The sequence below is a fragment of the Ursus maritimus genome, unplaced genomic scaffold, assembly GCF_017311325.1.
Source record: "Ursus maritimus isolate PB19 unplaced genomic scaffold, ASM1731132v1 scaffold_7, whole genome shotgun sequence".
NCBI lineage: Eukaryota > Metazoa > Chordata > Mammalia > Carnivora > Ursidae > Ursus > Ursus maritimus.
Window position 1 is genome coordinate 947,206 of NW_024426885.1, and position 16,074 is coordinate 963,279.

Below are 16,074 nucleotides of genomic sequence, written 5' to 3' on the forward strand. Positions count from 1 at the left end.
AGGGTCAGACGTGCACTGGTCAGAACCAACACACGAACCAGGCGACAACGGGACAACCTCTCCGAAAACTTCAGTGAGATCCAGTGTGAGCCAATGACTTACACACCCGGCAAGTGTCCTTCAAACGTCAGAGGCACGGAGGAACGGTTTTCAACAGACAGAATCGGGGGAACCCTAGAGCACGTGCGCAAACGTCATCTGTGGAGAGCCACTCAATGCTTTTGGCTTTGCAGGCCACACCGTCTACACGGCAAGAGCTCCAATGTGCCAGTGTAGACAAGACTACACATGTCACATGCGTGTGCGTGCACACACACCCGTGAGCACACACGAGACAAATGCACGCATGTACGAGCACACACATGTGCGCACCCACATGTGCACAAAGACACGGGCACACGCGAGACACAGAGCGACACCATCAAGCACCCTGACAGAACAGACGTGACAGAAGAGTTGGGGCAGCGGCTGCGGAGCACGGACTCCCCTGCGCGCAGGCCGAGAGCGGTCACTGCTGGGCCCCCGCGACTCCCCAGACGGAAGCCCCGTGGAGAGCACTGAGCGAAGGAAATGTGGGAAATGCAGACTGATGGGCAGCGAGGGGCAGAAAGCAAACCAGTGGCTGCCCAGCACGGGGGCCACAGAGCAGCAGTTACAGGCTGCCGGGAGCCGCGTGGACAACGCCAGCCTCCCAGGCAGTCAGAACCCGCCACACCGCCCACCTAGAGCATGCGAAGTCCACCGTATGCCAATTACACCTCCGTAAAGTTATGGAAACATTTTAATTTCCACGAAGATACTAATCCCCTGCAGTACACGAACTGTACGTGAATTAGGAGACAGCGGGAACATCGGAACACAGACCCGGCATTCAGTGACGCGCGGAGTTCCTGTCAATCTTCGTAGGTGTCAGGACACCGACATCGCTTTCAATTCTTCCAGAGACACAGGCGGACATGCTGATGCGTGACGTCATGCTGCTTGGATTTTGCTGCAGTGACTGGGGGGGACAGGGGCACGACCGCAACAGGACTGGCTGCGAGCTGGAAACTGTGAGTGAGGGTAGCAGGCACCGAGGGACATCGTCCTGTTCCCTCGACTTCATGCACATTTTAAATTCATCATAATAAAGAGTTTGTTCAACACACTCATTGTTTAACTCGGTGGGGGCAAGGCCAGAAACCGCCCACCGCCCAGGGCTCTGGAGCTGGGCAGGGAGCCTGTCGGGATGACGGGAAATGCGATCTGTCCGTCTTTGGTCTTCCCCGGTTCCTAATGGCAGGGCAAGGGGAAGCGGGCCCCATTCTGACACTCTGCTTGAAGAACCCTTCTGTTTGCCGGCTCTTAGGGGAGGGCAGGTGCCCGTGCTCAGTGCGTGGGCGTCTGTCACCCTATCACTCAGAGGCAGACAGACACACGAACTAAGGACTTCATTTTAAAACACATTTAATTCTGGCACGTGGTGAGAATTTCAAAATAGCTCATTAGGGAATCATAATTTTAGTAACATACTGTGGAAATCTGCAAGTGAGTGAAGCTGTGGGTTACTTCAGGAGGCGCACGGAAGCGTCTGCGGACAGAGCCCTAAGGCCCTGGCAGGGAAGTCAGGCGGCACCAGCAGGGGGCGACAGGAGGAGCGACTGTGCTCACCCCCGGGGGGACGACGCCGGAACCGCCCTCCATCGCGCACTCTTACCAAACCGCACCCCAGTGCCAGGGGCCCCTTCGGCTGCAATGTCCTCGTGTGACAAAACACACCCCAGGAACCGCTGCCCCGGGGGACACGCGCGTCCTCAGGGTCGGGCCAGCAGCTGCCAGGTGGCTGAGAGCTGGCTCTCTAGGGACAAAGGCCCAATTGGTTGAATTTACCCATTTCCACGGCATAAATGCCCCCATGGCCAAGCTGAGCTCCTGACGTGACGGCACTGAACGTGGAATTCTGGAGATGCTCAGCGATACACAGTTACGTTCTCTCCCCTCCTGCAGACAGCAAAACCCAGATCCCAGCAGTGAAATGCAATAAACCAACTAGGATGGGGTGAGTGGGGGGCGGTTGTTACCTCTGGCTTCGTATCACTGACTCTGTTACAGGATTTTTAGTGATGCCGCTTGGAACAGCCAGGAACTGAGAGCAGCCTGACTCTCCAGGAAGCACGCCTGCTCACAGAGTCCTATGCTGTCCTTCCTGGCAGAGACCCCGTGCCTGGTGCCCTGGGCTGCCACTTCCTGGAGAGCCTGCCTTGGACAGTTGTGAGGACGCCGGGATCCGGCACTCAGCACAAGCCAGATGGAGGAAGCCTGACTGGTGGCGTGGGCTCGACGCCAGCGTGTGTGCCTCGGCCACAGAGATCGGTGTGCGGGATGCGCCAGGCAGAGCTCCGGCGGCTCTGGACCCTGGACAATCCTGGGCAGGGATTCCTTCAGGGCCAAAGACAGGGACAACTTGAGGGTGGACAGGAAAAGCCCCTCCACGGTGTGGGACAGCGAGCTCAGGTCACCTGTGGTTGGAAACACACCTCGATCAACGACACCAGGGCCGGTGGTCTCCAGACCCCAGGCAGGTCCGTGTGAGCAGACGCGAGCCTCTGCCCCACCCAGACCTCCACTCAGCCGGGTACATCCTGCCTGATGGTGACGCTGGCGTACCTTCACCTGGGACAGCGAGCAAGTCACTGCCCAAAGTGCATACTTGCTTCACCAAAATGCTACCAAAAAGGGAGGAGGCTTCTGATAAAAATACATGGGTTCTTTCATCAGAAGGATCAAGAAAAGTATTTTGGAAAAGAGTGATTAGGAACGTGGGCAAGGAAGCACACAAGGAATCACTCGCGCGCCCGCACCACCACACCCACGGCAGCTGGCAGCCCTCCTGACGCTGTCCAGGTGGCCAGTCGGAAGGCGGCCTCGGGCCCAGGGAAGCCGCGAGCCAGCCGCGCCCAGCCCACCGGCCCCTCCGTGGGCCAGGAGTCAGCGTTAAAAATAGCAGCAGCCAGGCCTTGTTAGGCTTTCTGCAGAGAGGAGCATCTGAGTGACCTAAAAAGGAATTACATCCTGCAAACAGGCCAGTGGAAGTCTGATGGCCGAGATAAGGAGCAGAAAGGGGACAGAAGAATTTCTTGAGAGAAAACTTACTGCTATTTACCAAGTCTGCTTGGAAAACATGCTCATCTTGAGACCGTCTGCCCACTCCTGGCCTGGGGCAGCAGGGGCTCGACCTCTACAGGCGTGGCCGCCTTCCCTGGGCTTGGGGGCTGCGCTGGGCAGGCATGGGTGGAAACCAGAGGCCTGCCCCCGGGAAGAAGCCCAGACTCAGCTGCCCGTGCCCTGATGGGACGCCCGCCCGCAGTCCACACCCCGCACACGGCCACCAACCAGGCTGCTAGCAGCCAGCTCTGTGGGCGGCAGGCACTTCTCCCCACGGCCAGCACACAGAAGGCCGCGAGCCTCCGCGGCCTCAGCAGCCGACCGGTGAGGGGTCTTCCAGAGCCTGTGTGAGGCCGGACCCGGGCTCTGTGTCCGGGATGGGTTCAGCCTGGCTGCCGTCCCAAAGCTCAGGGCTGGAGTGTCGTCCGTGCGTGGCACCGGCCCGGCCGCGCCCACAGCTGACCACAAACACCGAGCTGCCACTCCTGGAGGCTCGACGAGCCACCGTGCTGCACACGTGTGCACAGGTCTGCGTGGCTGGACAAGAGACTGCTCCTGTTCCAGACCCCAGAACGTTAAGCGTGGTTCAATTTTAACGAAACTTGTTGCCTTAGGATATCAAAGCTCTACTGGAGCCGGTCGATTTTTAACTTAAAAAGCACTTTCACCCAACCAAGGTGGGTAGCAGGATCAAACCGGGTCCTCGGCAGACATGGCGAGGCCTCCCACCTGCTTCACACTGGCCACAGGGGCCAGCAGTAGCCACACCCCCGCGGTCACCGTGCGAGACACCTCGGCACCCCTTCTGGAAACCCGCTTCCCAATACCCACCCACCACTTCCACGAGGACCCTTCTTTGAGCCATTTCGACTCGCAGGAGACTGTGATCCCATGACCTAGAACACTCCCAGGGCCCACACCTGGCTCTGGTCTTCCTGGCCAGAGCCCTCCTGCCCCTCCCAGTCCCCTAATGATCATCTCCTGCCCCTCCCAACCTCCCAGTCCCACCCGAGCAAATGGCCTACCCTGAACTCAAGTCAGTACCCTCCAGAGCCCACTCAGGCCCCAGCAGATGCTTCTGCCTCCTCTCCCGCCTGGGACCTAAGGATTCACTTCCAGCCCCAAAGCTCCCATGGGAGTTACCACCAACGCTGCTAGGAACCCCAGATCCCAGATCCAGGCAACTGAGGACTCCCCTTTCCTACTGGGTCGTGGGCCCCACCCCTGCCCACTGGTCCAACCAACTTCCTCCTTCCTCACTCGGCCCAATCTGCCCCCGTCCTTGCGGCAGGCGGCTGGCCCTCGACCCAGATGGCCCAGTTCCCTCCTCAGCCTCCCTGCCTCCTGCCTCTTCCTTCCCTTGCCTGCTGCCAGGAAGCCACACCCAAGCCCCTCCCAGTGGCTGCCCTGTGCCGTGGACCCCTGCCCATCTGTGCCTCCTGCCACCGTTTCCTGCCCCTGGAGGCCGCCTTGTCCCCCACCCCAGGTCTCCCGACTCAGTGGCCAGCTGGACTTCTGGCCCTGCAGAGGCTGGGGCTCCCGTCTGTGGCTGTGTAGCTCTGGGCACATCTCCTGACCCTTGCACACCTGTTTTCTCATCTGCAGAGTGGGGCCACAGCACAGGCTATGCTGTGATCCGGGGAGGAAGAGCCCAGCCCGGTGGACGGCAGGCACCTACTGTTCAGGAGCAAGGACTGACTGGACTAGCCCTCTGAGACTGAAGGAGACGGAGGCGTGCAAGTATCACAAACCGTGCCCCACTCCCCAGAGCGCGCAGGACAGGCCGGGGGATCAGGGCCACCGCGCAGTGGACCGAGGTCCAGCAGGCACTTTAATCATGGTTCACAGTGGCCTGCTGTCCTGAACCACGGGCCTGGCGGCCTGCACCGCGCTACCAGCAATGATTCCGTCATCCCTTACGAGATCTCCGGGGGCAGGTACCACTGCCGTCAGGGGCACAGAGAGCGTCCGCCGCTTGCCCGGAGCCACACAGGCAGGAAGGGGCAGCACGAGGATGGGGGCCTGCCTGTCAGTCTCCAGACCTGCAACGGGCTGCCTGCCCTGCTGCCTCTTACTGGGGCGGTGAGAAAGGCTCTGAGCTCCGGGCTGCATCCAGAGACGTTCAGAAAGAAACGAATCTTCAGGAGGTGAGGCACCGTCATCAGCTCTGCTTCCAAAGCTTCCATCTGAGACTACCTTCCAGAGAAGCGCCGTCCACGCTCCCCGAGAGCGCACTGGGAACTGCTAACCCAGAGCGCTGGGGCCCACCGGACGAAGTGGCGAGAGTATCAATCAGCACCAGCAACAAGGCTCCCGGGTCACACCGACGGTGCCTCAGCCACACCCACGTCTGTCCCTGCCACCGCTGCTGCAGGCCCGCGGTCCATCAGGGCAGCACGTCCCACACCCGACTTCTCCAAACCGGCTGGCACACGGCAGCCAACGGCCTTCGCACAGCTGACCTTGCCCCAGGGTCTGGCCAGGTCCTAATTACGATGAATTCTAATTCATGCATTTTTTTCTCTTATGAATTGTGCTTTTGGTGTGTCCAAGAAATCCTTGCCTGATTCAAGGTCACAAGGATTTTCTCCTAAGTTTTCTTCTAGAACTTCTATAATTTTAAGTTTTATATTTAGGCCCATAGCTTAATCTTTGTGTGTGGTGCAAAGTACAGAAAGTCAGCATCTGCGTGGAGAACGAGAGATGTCCAACTTCCCAGCACCATCTGCTGAACAGGTGTCCTTTTCTCTCAGGAACTGCGGTCAGCCCGTGGTGATGGCTTGGCCATATTCGTGGTTTTATTTCTGTATCTCTCTTCTGTTCCACTGATCTGTGGCTCTGTCCTTTTGCCAGAGAATACGGTCTTGATCGCCGTAATTTTACAGTAAATCTTGAAATGAGAAAGTGTGAGTCCCTAAACGTTTGGCTATTTTAGTTCCTTTGTTTTCCCATGTAAAATTTTAGATGTACTTTGCGGACTTCTACCAAAACAGCACGCAGAGATTTCGAGAGGAACTTCACCGAACGGGGGCTCAGTCAGTGGGGAGCCACTGTGCCAGCGTCACGGAGTCTCCATGCCATGAACAGGGCGCGCCTCCCCCATCTCTTCCCATCGTCTCTGGCATCCTCCGCACGCAGGTCACGGATCTCAGCACGCGGCTGCTCACACGTGCTGCACCCTCTGTGCCACGCCCCTCACTGCAGCACGACTGTCTACGTGCGTCTGACACGTCCAGCTGTTCACAGCTAACAGGAAGATGTTTTCATACAGCCCTGTATGCTGCCAGCTCAATAAAGGTGCCCACGTGAGCAAAGTCTGTGGGTCCTTCGTGACCCCAGCAGCCAGTCGTATGGCCACCCACACAGGAGTTTTATTCCCTCCTTTTAAATCTTCATGGCTTTCATTTCCTTTTCTCACCTTACTGCACTGGCCAGGACCCTCGGGACCACACTGAGCAGGAGAGGGGACGCCAGGCGCCCCTGCCCTGCCCCGGTGGGTCTGCGGTCAGCTGTGGGCTCCAAAGACGCTCCTTGCAGGCGGGGGGAGGTCCCCTCAGTTCTTGGTTCGCTCAGAGTCTTCATCAGAAATAGCTCTAGGATTGCGCCAGATGCTTCGTCTGCATATCTGGGGATGAGCGTATGGCTTTTCTCCGTGACTCTTGACCCGGTGGATTTTACTGACGGATTTCCGACTTCCATTCGTTGGTGATGACGCACTAGCGTTCTGATATGCTGTGTGTGCGCGCGCGCACTGCCTTACACGCTTGGTGCCCGAGTTTTCTATTGCATCTGCTTCATGGGACACACCGTGCACGTACCTTCGGCACGCAGAGCCTCTGTCTTCGTGGCGCTGCCGTGTGTCGGGTGAGGAAGCATCGCCGGGGCTTCAGTCCTCCTGAAAGTTCCCAACAACTGCGATTGTTTCTTGCGTGTTTGACAGAACTTACCAGTGAAACCACATGGTCCTGGAGGTTTTTGTCTGAAAGTGTTGGGCAAATTTTAATTTAACAGAGAGAGGGTACTGAGTTCACTTATTTCTTAACTGTAAGCTTTGATGCTTCATTTTTCCAAAAATATGTTCCTTTCATATAAATTTTCAAATTTACCAGCATAAAGTTGCCCATGATATTCCCTTCTTATCTCTTTAATGCCTGTAGGATTTTGAGTGATGATGCCCCATGTCAGATTTCTGAAATTGGTGATTTTGTCTTCTACCTTCAGAAATTAGATTAGAAAAACAAATTAAATCCAAAATAATCAAAAGAAAGGAAAAATATAAAGAGCAGAAATCAGTGAATGAGGAAACAGAAAAACAACAGACGTAATAAAACCCAGAGCAGGTCCTCTGAGATCGACAAAACCGTAACCCTCTAGCCACACTCCTGATTGGTTTTCTCCTCCCTAGGGTCCTGTCTTCCTGCGTCCTCGCCCGCCTGGTAATCTCTGATCGGCTGTAAACAGTGACCGTACCTTCCCCCTTGCTGGGTGCCCGCCCGGACACCCCTCCAGCGGCAGGTCGGGCAGCCGGAGGGCAGCTCTGACCCTCTCCGTGGTCACCGCCCAGCCCACCCTGGGCTCTGCTGTTTGAAAACCATAGTTTCACAGATGTTTCCTGGTTTTAGTTTAAGGTGGGAGGGTAGGTCTGGCGCCCGCTCCTGCAGGCTACCTGGAAGAAGGCATCGCGCATCACATTGCTTTTACCACGACTGTCAGGAAAACTTGAAATGGCAAACAGCATGGCCACTTGAGATCCCTGATTTGGGTTCTCTCGACCTTACTGATCACTGAGCTGTTTTACAATTCTGTGAATTCTAAAACCTGATAGCAACGCAAATGACTCCTGACCACAGCAGCACGACGTCCAGTGGAAAGAACCGATCGCTGGCCACTGTTCATTCCTCAGGCAAAGGCCCTCGGCTGCTGGGACAATCTGGCTTTGCTCTGCGGAGTGTTGTCTGAAGCACAGATGTCTAATATCTCACTTCTCTTGCTTCTCTCACTAATAAGAAATACTTATTACCGTGGTTTTTTAAATCTTCAATACTGGCTCAATTCATATTTGTATGAGAGACGCTATGACTGTTCTAAAACCTATCTCCAGCACCACAATAAACTCAGAACAACCTAGCACCCCATCACCAGAACGGCGACTTTAAGAACGATGGCCAGTCCAGGCAATGGAATGCTCTGAAGTCGCTCAAAGAGACAGTGTGCACTTACTGACACAGACATCCCAGCTTACTAGAAAGAGTCAAGCTGTATATATACGTGTATTTGCAACCCGCGAGGGCCGGTGCCCCCTCCCTCAGGCACACAGCCGGTGAGACGCGAACACTCGGGCGCGAGCATCAAACCAGAGGCAGAACAGGTGGGGGTATGGATCTATACTTTCTGCTTTGTGCAACTTCCCCGGACCGTTCTTCGAGAACGAAGCGCTGAAAGCACGCCATGCGCCACACACACCCCTAGGTGCTCAGGAGGAGTGAGCGGGACAGCAGCCTGCCCCCAAGAGCGGGGCTGCAAGGACACCATCACCATAGAGGGGGAATGTTGGAACGGACTTCCCAGCAGCCTCGCCCGCAGCTTGGAGAGCTCAGGGTGACCCACGAAGCAGGACGGCCGCTCCCGCCCATTCCCAGGTGTGGGCACGGCCTCAAGAGCCTTCCTGAGAACCCAGCCCCAGGCAGGCCACTTCCTTCCCAGCACCCCCCTGTGCCATCCATAGGGCTCTCTGGCTGTCTCTCCCGTGTGATGGACACTCCCAAGGGCAGGGGTGTCGTGCCCCTCACACCTGGCATGCTGGCTGGCCGTCCTGCACTGTGGCCTCTCCCTCTCCTTATAGGAGCAGTGATGCCGCCATGGGCACGCCTCACGACCTCATCCAACCCTAGTCACTCCCCGAACGCCCCTGCCTCACACACTATCTTCAAGGCAGGAACGTGGGGGGGGGGACACATAATCGAGGCCAAGGCAGATGTGGAGCCCCCATTTCTGGGGGGGAGAACAGACACAGACTGCAAGTTCAGATGGTGACGATGAATCCACAGAGCACGATGAGAGTGGGAGAGGCCAAGAGTGACCAGGAGGGGACTCTCTTGGGGGGGTGGCAAGGACAAGGATCGGGAGAGTGCGGGAAGGGGGAGACAAGGGGTGGGAAGGTGGGGACAGCCGGGTTAGAGCAAGCACAGAGGCCTGAAACACCTGACGTATCTGGGGACAGAGCGAGTCAGCGGACAGAGCAGAGAAGGCCACATACAGACCCTGGGCTCTCACCCCGGGGACCAGAGCAGGAGAGCCACCTGACCTGAGCTGCAGTTTTGGGGAGCACCCTCCGCTTACAGAGAGCAGAATGGGGATGTGGCCAGGCCCTGAGGGAGGTCCTGGGTGGACCGAGAAGTGGGCGCACAAAGCCCGCTACACGCATGGAGGGGGGTGAGAGCAGGGACTCACCCCAGGACTGGGGGCCTGTGCTCCCCAACAAGGGGGAGACTCATGTCACCAGCCATGGGTCCAAGAGTCTGACACTCGGGGAGACTGGACAGGGAGGGGCGTGGGAAGCCAGCTGCGGTGACGCCAGGCTGTGCACCTTCTCTGATGCCACGGGCCACATTCAGGACTGAATTTGTGAAAATCCTGGATGCCAAAAGCATCAGAGGCTCGTCAGAAGTAAAGGGAAACCCCAGCAATATTTTCTCCTGCTTCCTGCATTTTTATGGTGATCAAGGGTCACAGAAAAAGCAAAAATTAATCCACAAGCACGTATGTCATATTCAGTTCTTGTGTTTATAAAAGTAGCCTATTAAAGGCTATGTTGAAAAACAACATAACTGCATAGTAGGAACTAAAAAATCTTTTTAAAAAGGCAGTGACCCAGCGCTCCTGGGCCTTGAGGTCCCTCCTCCCTGAGTGCTGGCCCGGGGCGCTGGCCCCTGCTCCGGGCAAGACCCGCTCCCTCTCCGCTCAGGCCAGCTGCTGAGCTGCGGTCAGCTGGCCAATCACCTCACTGACCCAGTCAGCCCAAAACGTGTCAGGGGACTTGCCTTAAATTCTTACTTGTAAGAATCATTACTGAAAATTCTCTAAGTGTCCCTGCAATTACTTCCTTCTGAAGAAACTTCTGCTCAGAAACCAGGAAAAGCTGCAGCCCCGTCCAGCACACCGTCACGCACGACCCGCTTTCTCTCTGCAAAGGCTCGATCCTCCGGGAAGGACATCAGGGACCCTGGGAAACAGAGCCTGAGGAAAACCGCAGCCCACCTGCCCCTCTGGATTCCAGGTTCCAGGTTCCAGGTTCCAGGTTCCAGAAACAGCCTGACATGGCTCATGTGCAGCAAGGAGGCTCAGAAAGGGAGAGACACCTGTGGTCTGTGGCTTTCCAGGGTCAGAGCTTACAGAAAGCACAGCTGCCCAGCTCTGAACTCACTCGCAGACCACTGGAAGCCTGGCTGCCACAACACGCCCCAGGGACCACGTCAACAGAAGAAGGGAAGAGCCTGAAAGCATGCACTGAAATTCAATGCGGGGCTGTCAGGCGGGGTCTCCCCCACAGGGGCCTCTCACCGCGGACCAGCGTGGGGCCAACACCGCCACTTACTTGCCCCTCCAAGACGTGCACCTAACAGAGACCTCAAATTCCGGGCCCACCTTTGAAAAACAGGAACAGGAGCTGTAACTTCACATGGTGGCTGCCCCAGCCAAAGCTGACCCAGGCCCCGGGAGCCCAGACAGCAGGACGGAGGGCACCGCAGGCAGAGGGGCTGCCGGAGCCCGTCCAGCCCCCCAACCCAGTGCTTGGCCAGGAAGGGCCCTTGCCTTCACCCCCTTGGCCGGCTTCCTGCCCGGAGCTGACCCTGGCCACAGCTCTGCCAGGCCTGCGCCTGGGCCGGGGAGCCCCGGACAGGGCAGAACGCTAGGGGAGGAAGGGCTGAGAGCCCACCAGGCTCTGCCAGAGACCCTCCCGACAGCCTTCCACCCGCCCCTCCCAGACAACGCTCCTTCCAGAGCTTCCCTCGTGTCCCAGGGATCTGCCTTCCGTCCCTGCCAAGAACCAAGCACGACACTTGGCAGACAATCCCTGTGGGATAGAGGACGGAGGGGCCCCACCTCCACACACCCCAGGAGGACACACCTCGCTGGACACAAGGGACGAAAATGTCTGCCCGAGGCTCTCCCCTCCGGGTGCCTGCTGCCTCCCCAACAGGGAGTAGGACCTGCCAGCACCCACCACTGCACTCGGAGCCTCTGGTGGACGGCTTGGCACCAGCAGACCCAGCACATGGCCGCCCCGACACCCAGCGTGGACAGCAGGAGCCTGGAGCAGCCCATTGGCCCGTTTTCACAGGCTTGTGCTCAGCCCACCCTAGCCTAGAGCCCGGCCATTGCTGGGAGCAGGCAGGACACAGCCCATGCCGAAGTGGACCCACTGCTGAGCCAGCCCCTCTGCCCCCGCCGGACCCTGAGGCCATCCCCAATATCTCCGAGTGTGTCCTGTTCATGACACACCCACTGGCTCAGAAGAGCTGCAGGAGGGCAGGGAACAGACCCCAGCCGCTCCTCCGCCACCACCCCACCTGTGCCGTCCTGCTCCCAGCTACCCTCTGGGCTGTGGGCCCCTCACCTCCGTCCAGGTCCAGTCACCACTGCCCCAGCCATGCTGGATGCCAAGCCACCGAGCTCCTCTCCCCCCACCCCCGAGGTCTCTTCAGACACCCCCTGCCTCAGAGCGGCCTCTCCAACGCCCTACCCAGGGGTCCCAGACGCACACGTGTCACGTGCTCAACCCCACTGCATCGGTCATCCTCTCTGTCCTGCCGACACCTGAGCTGCCCTTGGCTGAGCTCATGCTCTGGGAGCACAGCTGACTGTCCATTGCTCCAAATCCGCTCCCAGCATCAGCCACAGAATCCAGCACAGACCAACACCCACTCAGCACCCAGTGCTGGAATCTGGCCCCTCATCCTCGTAACACACCCTCTCGAGCCTGTAACCCACGTCCACCTCCCCACAGCCCAGTCTCCACGCTTTCCATCCAGACCCCACCACGGCCCCTCTGCATGGCTTTGCCACCTTCAGGTTGCAACCAGAGGACCCTCCTGAAAGGCATCATGTCCCCAGAAGCTTTCAATGGCCTCTCCCCTCCAATGACGCAGAGACCCCTACCTGGGTCCTCTGAATCCTGGCCGGAGGAGGGGGATCTGAAAAGAAGCCTCTGAGGAGGAACGTGACGCCCATCATAGCCCTGGGCAGTGCAAGCCCACACGCGATGCAGACAGAACACGGCTTCCACGTAAATAAAGTACTCACGGCATGTACACTCATCTGAGAGAGCACGCTGTCACAGCACATCTTACCTGGTAAAATTCCCGAAGCCAGTTCTTCTGTAGGTTTTCTGGCTATAAATTAAGAAGAAAAAAAGACAGTCAGACCATCGGCACAGCCCCAAAGAGCCACGAGCAGAAGCTAACGGTCTTCATCCAGACCCACCTGCAGGCCTCACAGTGGGGCACCCATGGGGGGCACACTGCATGGGGAGCACACTCTGCGGGGGGAGCTTCCCACCCCCAGGAGGGACCCAGCTCTACGGTGAGGGACCACCCTGCAGGCTGTCCCAGAGACAAACCTCTCCAGGCAACAGGCAGGCCCTGCAGCACCCAGTGTCCACACCTGACCCTTCGCCCTGCTCCGTCCCCACAGGGGTCATGGGGAGGGACAGCCCACCGCCCGGCCAGTGTCTGCTGCAGGACAGACGGCACAGCAGGTGCTGGCCTGAGGGGAGCCTCTGTCCTCGAGGGACAGGGTTCCAGCGGCGGCCCTCGGGCCAACTTCCAGGATGAGGCAGAGAGCAGCAGGGCCCCGAAGGTGGGCTTCAAGCCCCCAGGCCTCCGGGGAAAGAGCTGCACAGAACACACCATCTCCCATGAGCAGACATACTCGCTGGGGGTTGCGGACAACCAGTCACCAGCCGAGAGGGCGCGTGCCCATGCAACCCCAACCACGGACAAGGCACTGAGAGGAAGCGCGGTGCGAGACGAGGCAGGAAGGCATTCGAAGGTCTGCAGGACGACAGCGCTCTGGAGACGCGGCACAGAACGACGCAGACACACCAACACCACAGGACCGCATGCTCCTGGGCCGTGACAATGACCGTCTAATACCATGTGCCTTCGCCACAGTTCGAAACACAAAACCAGCCTGCAGCCCAGAGGTTTCTGCCTTGAGCCCAGATGCAGCCTGCGACCCAAAGTCGCAGCATCCGTGGCTGGCCACACGAGCAGGTGCTTGCCACCTCTGCGAGGGTCCTGAAACCCAGGAATATGGAACTTCAGACCAGGTCATGAAGGGAAGAAGCCGGCTGTGGAATGAGAGCCCGCAGTCCACAGGAGGGGAGTGCTGACAACCGCCTCACAGAGGCGGGGCCCGGGGTCCAGGCAGGGGTCCTCGCCACCACGACCAAGCTCAGGGGGCCGGGCCCAGTGCCAGCACCCCCCATGCCCCTAGCAACCCTCCCAGACTCCACCGTCTTCCCTGTGGGGGAGCAAGGAGGAGGCTGCCCCAAAGAGACAAAAACTGGGCTTGTTTGGACAAAATGAGCATTGAGCACGCAGAAAGCTGTAGCATAGCGTCTGCCATCAGGGACATACAGACCCACCCACAGAGGCCATGGCACACCCACCGGGACTGCTGAAACCCAAGGGGTAACGGCGGGCAGTGTGGGGTGGACAGGGAGGAACGGGAGTCCACAGACACTGCACAGAAGCCCGGCGGTTCCCTGACGTGTAGAACAGAGTCTGCATGTGATCCCGTCACCACGTGTCACACAGAAACAGGCATCAGCACTCGCAGAGGCACTGGCCGTGTCGCCAAATGTGGAAATGGCCCAAATACCCACCCATGGACAAACGGATGACGAAGGGTCGTCCACCCACACAAAGGACGATGACTAGACCCTAAAAAGGAACAAAGCCCTGACAGTTGCTACAACGCGGGTGGGCCTCAAAAACACCACGCGCCATGGAAGACGCCAGACACAGACGGGAAACAACACGTGAATCCGCATGAGGGACGGCCCACGCAGAGAGAAAGCCGACTGCCGTCAGGGTGGGCTGGCTGCTCAGGGGCACCCGCTTTCCTTGGGGGTGATGGAAATGCTCTACGATGGCCTATGCTGCTGGCTGCACGGCTGCCCCACGGTGAGCGCCGTGCCACGGCAGCCAAAGGAAGAGGACTTCCTGTGCCAGGGCCCGGAAGACGCTCCCGGGAACCAGCGGCCCCTGCCTGAGCCCGGCCCAGTCCCAGCAAGGACAAAAGAGCCGAGGGCAGAGCTGTCCCCTCTGGGGAGGAAGCAGAGGGCACATCAGGGTGACAGCCACCTTTCACAGCCTTGAGACTGAGGAGAAGACCCGGCTGCACGACTCGTGGACCAGGACATAGCTCCCGCCCCTGCTCCTGAAGGCCAGCGCGGGACTGAGAAGAAAAGGTCAACACTTCTTTTCTTTTCTCCATTTCTAATATGCTTATGATCACCATACCTTACTTCCAAATTTTTTAACTTAGTTTTAAAAGCGTAAATCAGAGACAAACAATGAAAGCACTCAGGACGTGGTGACAATACTTAAAATAACCACTGGTCACTATATGCAACAGTAAGAGCAAGGGACAAACAGGGAAAACTATTTGTGGATTATATGAAAGCTGCTAAAAACAAGCCAGCAAAAGAGCAACAGTTATACTGTGTCCCTACTATGTGCACACGCACGCACACCCATGCACACATGCGTGCACACAGAGATGTGCACGTGCACACACACGGGTGCACACGCACACATGCGCACACGGACGTGCATGTACACGCACCTGCTTGGAAGCCCAGAGGCCCCAGAGCTGAACAGTGCAAATTACAGAACGTTTCCACCGACACAGGGATCAGCACGGTCAAACAGACCCCTCCGTGAGGACAGAAACACGCTATATTTGCACTAGTCAAATTTGTACTTGAAATGTGGCCAGTGTGACTAACGAGCTGAGTTTCTACTATTAATCTTAAGCAGTCAGATGTAGTTAGCGACGTTACCGGGCAGCAGCTCTACAGAAAAAGAAGGGAAGCTTCAAGGTCCCCGTAATGAAGTAAACGTAATGTTGACATATAAACACGGTGAAGACCGCACACACAGAAGGGGAGAAACGTCACACCTATCCCACTCACGGCCATCAAGACAAATACCCCAAATTAAAGAATGCAACAGCACGTTAAAGATTCACACGGCACAACCAGGTGGACTATTCTCCGAATGCATGGAAGGTTCAACATCAGGACGGCCGCTGATGCAACTGGCCATTCTGGTTACGGTTACAGGTAACTGAAAAGGTCAGTCAGGACTCGAATTACAGCTCAAACCGCAAAGGCATGTGAGTCCCACTCCTGTCCTCACGCTGACTTTTCTCGGACCTGCCGGAGAGCTGGGGTGGCTGGCAAATACCCCAAAGTCCTGTCTCGCTGGACTTGCGGCCCAGACCTGCTCTCCTGGAGAAGATGTTGGAGCCGAAACCCAGTGGGAAGACACTGATGGTCACTCAATGAACTGCTGGAAGCTGAGTGCAGACAAGCGTGATGAGAAGCTCCTCAGGCCCACAGTTTCAAGGAGGGTCCCGTGTTTTGGTAGGTTTTTACCTGCAGGTATCTCAGCAGATACTGACTGTCTAGATCAGAGGAGGGTCCCTGGAGACAGATCCTCTCCTGACTCTGGCAGGGGCCGGGAGGAGCCACGGGGAAACACATCCAGGGCGCTCCCCACACCAGAAGCCTACCCTCCTGGGGAAGAGACTTCACCAGCACCTTGGCCCACCCCTGCAAAGGGTGCTTCCCCCCAACCTGCCTGCCCATCGCATGGAAGGGACGGACGAGGGGGAGCCACGTTGCGGGGGGGGGGGGGG

General features: G+C 57.8%; 1 protein-coding gene across 2 annotated transcripts in view; it reads right to left on the bottom strand.

Annotated features, from left to right (window-relative positions):
* Window positions 1-16,074, bottom strand: part of INPP5A (inositol polyphosphate-5-phosphatase A) — a 182,353-nt gene that overhangs the window by 117,900 nt on the left and 48,379 nt on the right. For both annotated transcript variants that reach the window (XM_040624538.1, XM_008686002.2), the window contains exon 2: window positions 12,495-12,536. In XM_040624538.1, the coding sequence (XP_040480472.1) occupies window positions 12,495-12,536 (42 nt within the window). The remainder of the gene's footprint in view (window positions 1-12,494; window positions 12,537-16,074) is intronic.